Source organism: Scardinius erythrophthalmus, assembly GCF_964197995.2.
Source record: "Scardinius erythrophthalmus genome assembly, chromosome: 17".
Classification (NCBI taxonomy): domain Eukaryota; kingdom Metazoa; phylum Chordata; class Actinopteri; order Cypriniformes; family Leuciscidae; genus Scardinius; species Scardinius erythrophthalmus.
Genome location: NC_138237.1, coordinates 8,004,553 through 8,014,866, shown reverse-complemented (window position 1 = coordinate 8,014,866; position 10,314 = coordinate 8,004,553). Strand labels below are relative to the sequence as shown.

Here is a 10,314-nt window from a genome sequence, read left to right as displayed (position 1 = left end):
AAAATGGTGTTTTTGCGTAGGAACTCTACACACAAACATAAAATGATTAGCCACATGCACGCCAAATTACACACAAGTGAAGCTGCTGTGAAACAATCTACAGCTTGTACATTCAATATTGTGATCAGAATTATTGGAACCCCTGGTAATTATGATCAAAGATTGCTGTAAAAATAAACTTATCCTTTTGATCTTTCATTCAACAGATAAGGAACTCCCGCACACTATCATTACTTGCAATTAAATTGAATTTATTATCAACGTCTGTTTTCATAACTTAATGGAAACGTTCTCTCAAAGTTCCTCTAACATATTTTTGTAAGAAGAGATGCTGCACTTCTCTTCATAATTTTGAATCAACTGCTGATTTTAAGTGCATGTGCTCCTCAAGTTCACACACTTGAAATCTTTCTTTAAAGGAGCTGTATGTAAGATTGTGGCCAAAACTGGTACTGCAATCACTTTCAAATTACTGTAGAGCAGTGTATCCGCTCCCCCTCCCCCCTGACTCGAGGTTGCCAGATATGCTGCAGGAACGTAGGCTGCTACAAGGAGCTGCAGCTGTGGTAAGAGCAGCAGAGCTGGCAACCCGGATGCCGAAACACTTCTGACTTCGTGATTGGTAAATAGGTGGAGGGTGGGGCTTCAGGCCAAAACACAAGATGACAACATCAACATCAGTTGAGGGCTGCAAGTTCACTTTTTAAATGACAATATCCTGGCCGTACTACTGTTGTCAGTGATATAAGTATTTGAAATGAACATGATTTCTTAATGTCTAGTGACATATCAGGGCCATTTTATGATTAATTGAAATACATTTCTTACATACAGCTCCTTTAAAATAAATGTTACTTGGTTTGATATTTACTTATCTAATGCAATGACATTCAGACATACATTTTTGTGGCCACTGTCCAGAATCAAGAAGTCTATCTGTGATCTTCTGAATGCAAAACACTGCAAGGCAATAAACAAACATGAAACAAAAGCGCAAACTAAATAGGAACTAGATGCCTGTATTAAAACAGCAAAAACCTGATTTTCCAAACAACAGAGGTAAGTTTGACTTCGATCAGTCATCATCGCCCTCTAGTGACTGATATACAACAGGACGCTTTTTCATCCATATGATCTCTGTGGTTCCCCTACACTATAAATCCCAATATTGTCATTAATAAAGAAATCAAGTTATCATAACTTAACATTACTTATAATAGCAAGTTTTGTGTACTCATTTGGCAGCAAAAATCTTTCAGATTAAGATTTTAAGTGTTATGAACTCAACATTTCAAGTTATTTAAATTATTAGATATGTCTCTGTTTAATATGATTGGTCCTGCCTGAAACACGCTGATTGGTTGATACACAAGGCAGTAATTTTTTTGTTCATCTGAATTTGCTGATGCAGGTAGCAGTCACTGACACTGCATAAAAACAGTAATTTCAGGGTTAAATCTGAGATTGGACATTTCAGTGAAAAAAATGTCACTGTGAAAAAAATTCCCGCCTTCAGCCTTGCTGAGAAACCGTATTATGGTAGCCTAAGTGTTAATTCATAAAACTATTTTAAATAACATGTTTGAACATAACATCAAAATTTGTTCAATTTTGTAACAGTTTTTCAACTTTATTTTCTAGCCCGACGTTGTTTTCAAGCCTTTTATTCCCGCTCCTGCTCCAATCAAATCTTGCGTGCTGACACCGTCCGGTATTTTCTGTGAGAGTTACATCAGACGAAGGTAAGTGTGAATTCATAAAATCATTGTAAGTAATATGTTTACCATAACACAACGCCAAGGTTTTACAATGTCATATTTTTTCTGAAATGTAGGCCTATTTTCTATTTTATACATTGTCGTGTTTCTTTAGAAATAAACAATGGACAAATAGAGTCTTTAAACACCTCAGATTAAAGTTATTCGCCAAAATTAATGGGAGTCAATGAAATGCTAACAGCAGGTGATGGCTTGTTAGACAATGGCGGCGCCCGGGGATGGTACGCTTTCCGGGTGCAGGATTACCCCCCTGTAACAGACAGGTCTGACTTGGGTGCAAAACCAATCAAAACTTCCAATTCGCTGGGGGGCGGGACTTCAAACCGCGCTTTGACATTCAATCACTGGCGCTCGTGTTTTGAATCAGTATCGCTAACGCTAAAATTAGTAATAAAACAATTGCTTATGATAACAAGGAAAGCTAGTATGTTTGCTTATACTGTCAAACACTACAATTTATATCATAATATCATGTTTTGCTCCAAAATCACAATACATGTCCGTTGTGTTTGAAATTACTTCTGTGGTTTCATGTTGCTTCTTAACACAGAGTGAGAATATATTATTTTATTAAATTTTGGGTAAGTTCAACCAAAAATTAAAATTAGCCCATAATTTACTCACCCTCAAGTCCTCCTAGGTGTACATGCCATTCTTCTTTCAGACAAATACAATCGAAGAGTTATATTAAAAAAATGTCCTGGCTCTTCCAAGCTTTATAAGGGGAGTGAATGGCTGGAAAAAAATTGAAACCCAAAAAAGTGCATCCATTCATGATAAAAAATAATAATAAATCCACATGGCTCCAGTGGGTTAATAAAGGCCTTCGAAAGCGAAGCCATGGGTTTTTGTAAGAAAGATACCCATATTTATACCTTATCTTATAATCTAAATAACTAGCTTCCGCCAGACGACCGTACGCATACGCAAATTGACTTGCGCCACAAGAGAAACCTGTGACACATAACGTAGGATGTAGGAGTATCGTAAGCTTAGACGCCACTCGCAGTTTAAACAAATAGGGCTGTGCAACAAACTGAAGCTCCTCTTCTATTATATAGAAATCCTCCGACATTTCACTTTAAAATTGCTATTTCGCGACCAGGGTTTTGTTTTGCTCTTACTTCTGAGCTTCCATGTTCGTCATTACGCTGTGCGTCGGGTCAGGGGATAGTCTTCCACTGTAAATCGATGCGTATGGCCATCTGGCAGAAGCTAGTGATTAAAGTTTATAAAGTTTTAAATATTGGTATTTTCCTTAAACGCATGACTTCACTTCAGAAGGCCTTTATTAACTTTAGCATGGATGGACGCACTTTTATGGGCTTCAATCTTTCTCATGGGATAATTTTCCTTTTTGGATGAACTATCTCTTTAAAGACATACATCATTCTTATGAAAATACCTGAAATAGCTTGATGAACACAGATATATTATCGCTATTATTTGTTTGTCTTCATGTTTCATCAGTCAAAACGTCTCTATCTGCATGTTATTATATCCATATAAGGCATTTCCTGAAACATCATAAGTTTAATACTTCTATGAATCTCACTTGTGGACTTTCTGCATGAGGGATGAATCAGTATGTACTGGGCTTCCAGTATGAATGAAACAGATGACATAGCGCTCTATATCGCTATCATCTCCCTATTTTGGGTAAAAATAGAAAAATAAGTACTTGTAACGTAGTTACTTAGTTTTTAAGCAAACTACTTATTTACTCTTACTTGAGTCATATTATTTTTCAGTACTTCTACTTACTCAAGTAAATTATTACTTAAGTAGCAATACTTTTATTATGTACAATTTTTTTGTACTCTTTCCACCACTGATTATAGGTGTACCTTAGTGATTCAGGATAAGACAAAAACACGTTTTGGAAAATGGATTCATTATGTACTCGCTCATTACTTTAAATACAGTAAGTTACGGATTTAATAACAATCAGCGCACAACAGTGTTAAAACATTCAGTGGTCAATGGATTTTGCTTTCTCTTCTAAAACAAGTAACTGTAAAAAAAAGGAAGCCACTACAATACTTCTTTAAACATGTTTGCTGCAATGCAATATTGCATGACATGACAAAAGGTTGATTGAGATCATCTGATCTAACATGTCTTTAAAAGGTTTCAGATTTTTGGAGGTATAGTTATCACAATTAAAATACAAAATTTTATTTCCCAAAAAACAAAAAAAACAAAAACATATTTACTTTCATCAAGATTTGCCTCAGACCATCTTCTTTTTGCAGCTCTAACAATTTATTAGGTCTCAATGAAAAATATTTTTTTTACTTTTGTCACTACAGTACGTATTTGCATGTTGCATGTCACTGTTCCCAGAAAGAGTTTACCACATTTCACATAAATGATGTTGCACTTGAAACATTTTGTAAAGAGATTTCAGTGTATGATCCTTGCAAATATATATACATTTATATAAATTAATATTTTAATAGAAATATCTCACATTATATGAATGAAGTCTGCATAATACAAGGGTACATTATGCAGACTCCATTCGTATAACGTGAGATAACTATTTTAAACCTTTTTTTTCTGTGCTTTATTTATGTTAGACCATTTTTTTTGTTCTTTAATTGGTATGTATTTATTTTGAAGTAGCTATTGTTCTTGCTTTCATACTCCTGGCTTTTTTGTTAAAAACCTCAAATAAGATATTAAAGGAACACTCCACAGTTTTTTCATATTAAACTATGTTATTCCCTTAACTAAGACGAGTTGATATATATATACATCTTTCATCTCAGTGCGTGCACTCAATCGCTCTGGCGCGCGGCGACACTTTGATAGCACTTAGCTTAGCTCAGTTCATTCATTAGGGACCAAACAGAGATATGACCAAACACCTCGTTTTCCCTATTTAAATACAATTACACGAGTAGTTACACGACCAAGTATGGTGACACAAAATAAAACGTGGCACTTTTCTAAGCGGGTCAAAAGGATAATAATGTATGGCGGAATAGCACTGGGAGCACTTCGACTCGTTTTATTTTGACTCGTTTTATTTTGTGTCACTATACTTGGTCGTGTAATTACTCGTGTAACTGTATTTAAATAGGGAAAATGTGGAGGTGTTTGGTCGCATCTCTGTTTGGTCCCTAATGAATGAACTGGGCTAAGCTAAGTGCTATCAAAGTGTCGCCGCGCGCCAGAGCGATTGAGTGCACGCACTGAGACGAGAGAGGTATGTATCAACTCGTCTTACACTCTTAAAAATAAAGGTGCCAGGAAGAACCAAAAAGGGGGTTTCACAGCGATGCCATAGAAGAACCTTTTTGGGTTCCCCAAAGAACCTTTTACTGAAAGGTTCCTTGAAGAACCTATTTTTTTTTTGTGCCTTAAAGAACCTTTTTTGGTGCTGCAAAGAACCCTTCTCAAAGGTTCTTTAAAGAACCTCTAACAGTTCTTCATGTCACTTTATTAGGTTCTTTGTAGAACCATTTATGAAAAGGTTCTTTATGACACCCATACTAAACAAACATACAAAGAAAATGCAGGAATTAAATTTTTTTTATTTCTATGGCCTATGGCCAAATGTATTCATACATTTCATTTTACATTTCATTTTACATTTCATTAAAATTGTAATTATAATACGTCTTATTTAAAACATGAAGACCACAGAAACGGAGCAGAAATAAGCAGACTCCACAATAATACATCAGATCATTAATAAAAAAATAAAATAATTAATAATTAATTAATAAAAACAAGGCTCTGAGGGCAAGACTTACAGTCTTTACAACTACATGCACTGTATAAAGGTCCTCAGATGAACAAATTAGTATGATCTTTTGAACACTATATGTACTTCTATCTTTGGTTTCATTCGTGTCAAAAAACAAATATGGCATTTTATACATGACTTTTATACAATAATACAATTACGCTGTACAGATTTCAGAAACCAGACTCAACAACAAACCAGACTCTACAATAATCAATCCAATCCAAATGAAAACAGCAAATTAAAGAATTAAAAGAGAGATACATATGGATGGATGGAGAGAATATGGTTAACAATGGCTGGTTTCTGTTACAATTAAAGAGATAGCTCACCCAAAAATGAAAACTGTAATCATTTACTCTCCCCCAAGTTGTTCAAAACCTGCACAACCTGTCTTTTTTCTGTTGAACACTACAGAATATTTTGAAAAATGTTGGTGACAGTTGATGGCTGCTGGTGAGTAAATGATAATTTTCTTTTTTGAGTGAGCTATCCCTTTAATTGTAAGAGAAATAGCATAAACAGAACTCTACTACAGGGAATTATAAACTCTCTTCACACAAATAGGGACTGGTCCACTCTTTTTAAAGACAAAAGCCTCCAGAAACGCCATTGTCCTTCTCAGGCACTTTGGGTAAGCAACATTATAAATGTGATACAGGGAGTAGAGCAGGCTAACACCCAGGGAAACGTCAATGCCGCCATCATCGTCAACCATGTCCTCTCCATCCATCCTAATGGAAACGCTGCCACTGGCTAAAGGGTTCCCATTTTCACAGTCCTTTAGGACGATGGTCGGGGTTGGGTTTGGAGGATCCTGTGAAAACAAATATGGGTATTTGGGTAAGAGGTGTTTAGGAATATTAATATTACAGCTGTAATTGACCGTTCGCAAAGACCCGCCCCCCTTAGTTACTGTCGCCACGCCCGACAAGCTACGCCGCTCTCATGCCCACTCGATGTTATAATGCAGGTAAAATACATCGCGGAGCAGAGAGGAGACTGACAACACGCTGACAGACAGGACAGACCAGGTTACTTTTCGGTTACTTTTGATAGTAAACATATGAAACAAAGGCTCACCTTTCATATTTGAACATTTTTAAAAAGAAATGTAAACAATAAATACCGTTTTGTGGGTTTTTTATGTGTGTGTCACCTCGCTGTAGAGCATCAATTAAAGCTGCTCGTGAACCAATCATCTCTTCCTTCTAGTTCAGTTATAGCATTAAATAAACATGAAAGAAGATAAGAAGGGATGTTGTTTATCCGCGGAAAGACTTTAGTACACTCCGTTTCTCAAATTTAAATCCTCCCATGTTAATCTCCCATCTCTTCTGACTGAGTTGTCGGACAAAATGGCGGATGGCGAAGTATGATTGGTCAGATCACCTGTCAATCAAGCTCCCTGCGAACGGTCAATTACATGCAGGTATTTTTAAAATATTAAGTACAATGTAAAAACATGTATGTACAGAATAAGTTTGATTGTGTCAATTTATTAATTTCGATGTTCATAATACATAATAGTACTTTAGTATATAATAGTTAAAGCCACTTAATATAAGGCACAACCAAACTGAATTAACTGTATAATAGGATGAAATATCAAATAGGGCCCCTGTGTGATTTTGAATATTCTTTCTATGTAAAAGTTACCTGATCCAGGACATAGAGTGCTGACTCCTTTTCTTTAAAAAGAGATGGCAGAAGTAGGATGGCAGCATTAACCATCTGGCCTAAAAACATATACATGATTATAATTAAAGGTATTAGTGAATTAAATTATGTTAATAAATACACACCATTTCTCTCCACTTCTGTCTCACATGAAGCCAATGTCAGCTTCAACATTTGTTTGAAGTCCGTATTTGGGGCCTTTTCCACAATTTGATCAGAAAGTTTTCTCAGATTTGTGAGGACACATTTGTCAACGTCAGTGTGTGTGGAGTTCTTCATTTCTTCCAGAAGCTGATAAATAAAAGACAGATAAGAAAAGTGAAGATGCAGAATCATGGTCTTCAATTTTAGCATGGATGAATTTCTAACCATTATTAAATTTTTTTGTTTTATTATTAACTCTCCCCCAGGCCATTCAAGAAGCATTTGATTTCTTTCATCCTACAATTGTTTGCATCCTACAGTTCTTAAAAAGAACTGTTGAAACATAGTTAACACTAATGTACCATACCATGGCTAACTTAACCCTTGGAAGAAAAAAAAAGCAACCACTACCACTTACAAAAATTGGTTGACGAAAGCAGGGGAACTGACAAAGAACCTCTTTGGTGGAATGCTGGGAAATGTACTCCGCCCTGTATTTTTTTGTTCTTTTGAGCCTCTGCCTTATGAGGTCCAAATTTGGTCTTAGCTTTTTTGCCTCTATCTGAATGCATTTAACATGTTGAGCAATGCTGTGCTCATCTTCCCCATCATCCTCAACATTGTCTGAAGCCTTGCAAAAAAAAAAACCAGAAGATTCAAGTATCAGCATATGTGGACAGTATGTTGTATGGTGCACAATACTTCAGAAGTATCGAACCTGGCGAAACACTTGGCCGACAAGTGTTACACGATTAGAAATTTGTCACGATTTTAAAATAAAGCACAGCAAAGATATTTGAGAGTGTTTCTCCCTTTTCAGGAAAAGTATAGAAATAGCAATTCTTGACTTGGTATCAGTATCAAAACAATAATTCTGGTATTGTGACAACACTAGTGCACAGTATTATAAAGTATGGCTGCACAATATTAATGAAAAATTACAAATACACATTCTGCAATATGCATATTTCTGATATAACCAGTTATTTTAAAGTGGTCGTGAATCAACAAATAAACATTTTCTTGATCTTGGGGAGAAAAGCATAAAACGGTTACCGGCATCTTGGTTTTGCTGCACATAGGCTCCTCATCATTTCTGGACAGTCGTTTACCGCTAGCAATGGAAGATGAGTGCTTCTCTTTCATTCTGGCATCTTCCTCTAAATGCACCAAAGCAATGTCGTGTTCATCATCCTCAACACTGGCTGAAGCCTTGCAGGAAAAAAAAACAGATGCAAATATCAGCATGTGCACAGTATTACAAAGTATGGCTGCACAATATTAACAAAAAAATCACGAATACACATTTTGCATTGCAATATGCATACTACTGCTATAACCAGTTATTTTAAAGGTCCCATATAGAAAGCCTAAGTCCCGACTCGCCCCTCCGCTTCCAGCTCATGGGACCTTATTTTGTAAGAAATATGTACGGTAGTCAATGACGATAGACAACTTATGTTTGTACTCCATCTGAACTGTGCCCTGAACTACACATATGATGTTTGTCAATTTAAAAGGTAATTATAAAAGTAGCAGTTTGTCATAAAACAGAAGAGTAACATTTAGTTTTATGTGAAAATCTCATTTTCATGGTACAGCTGAAGATGCTTTAAAAGCTTGTCATGCGTTGCCTTTTTAATAGGACAATATGAGCACTGGAAAACATATTCCATCCCATTTTACTGACCGATAAATGCCGGTTTCGTATGTCCCAAGGACACTTCGTCGAGCCACTGGCACACCTCTGTGGTAGTCCACTGTTCAGTCATATCTGAGAAGCAGATAATATTGTTAGCTACACATAATGCACAACGTTAGTTAAAAGCAAACTGCGCATGTTAGTTAGAACAGCTCATCAGCAGTGAATGACATGAATAACCGGGAAGCCTTCAAAGCACGTGCAAATAATGAACTTTAAACTCACTGAACTGCAGTGTCCCGTTACTCTGCGTTAACATCTGATGTGAGTGTCGCGCTGTACACTAGATTGTTGAGACGGAGGCGTCAGAACTGCAGATGATAGATGCAGGTACAAAGTCCGCAGCTCACTCGGAGCAAGGATCATAGCGCAAATTTGAACTATATCGATATATGCGATATGGTTTCATTCCGTATCGCGTTTTAAAATATATCGATATATTTTTTATATCGATATATCGCCCAGCCCTAGTTACATATCATAATAATTAATGAATTCACTTAACGTTACCATAGGATTTTTGTGAAATTTCCGAACAAAATGGACTCTCTGTCGTCGAACTGAGGTGATAACGTTAGCTTTAACCTGAAAATACCACAATCTTGTCTAACTTTAACATTACCTCACTGTCACTGGATACCAGACCACATAAAAAGAAAGCAATGAAGCAAAAAAAATTTATTTTAGAAACGTTACATATCATATTAATTAATGAATTTACTTAAGTTAACTTACCGTTGGATGTTTGTGAAAGCTCTGAACAAAATGGACTCTCTGAGGTGATAGGAGCGGGAAGAAATTGCTTGAAAACTACAAATGGGTTAGAGTTATATAACGTTAACGTTAAGACCATTAAATGAGATAGTGCTAATCTCCCACCTTTTTAGAACAACAACGATACATAGCCTAATACTTGAGATTTTGTTTTGGCTAGCTGCTAACATTACCTAAAATAGTTTTATGTATGCGCAAATAGGCCTACCTTCGAATCAGTCTCAGGGAAAACGTCATCCTGTCAGGGAGCGGGAAGAAACACATCGAAATTACACACACACACAAAGAAATTTCATCAACAAGTTCCGTTAACTCATTCTGTTATGTTATGCTTATTTAAATTGATAACTTAGTTTTCAAACGTACCACTTCTCAGGCTCTCCTCGTAATAAAACGGACACACGTCGTCATGACTGGCATGAGTGGCATCGCGCGAAAATTTGAAAGGAGGGGAGGGGATGAACCTGGAAGTCGAATCA

The 10,314-nt window shown here is 36.3% G+C and overlaps 1 protein-coding gene across 1 annotated transcript; it reads right to left on the bottom strand.

Moving 5' to 3' along the window:
- Window positions 1–6,067: 6,067 nt before the first annotated feature.
- Window positions 6,068–9,131, bottom strand: LOC308705469 (uncharacterized protein; the record flags this gene model as incomplete). The annotated part of the gene is made up of 5 exons (XM_081390491.1): window positions 6,068–6,352; window positions 7,195–7,274; window positions 7,341–7,506; window positions 8,416–8,571; window positions 9,105–9,131. The coding sequence occupies 5 exons, from the start codon at window positions 9,129–9,131 to the stop codon at window positions 6,068–6,070; spliced, it is 714 nt and encodes a 237-aa protein (XP_081246617.1).
- Between the last annotated feature and the right edge of the window lie 1,183 nt (window positions 9,132–10,314).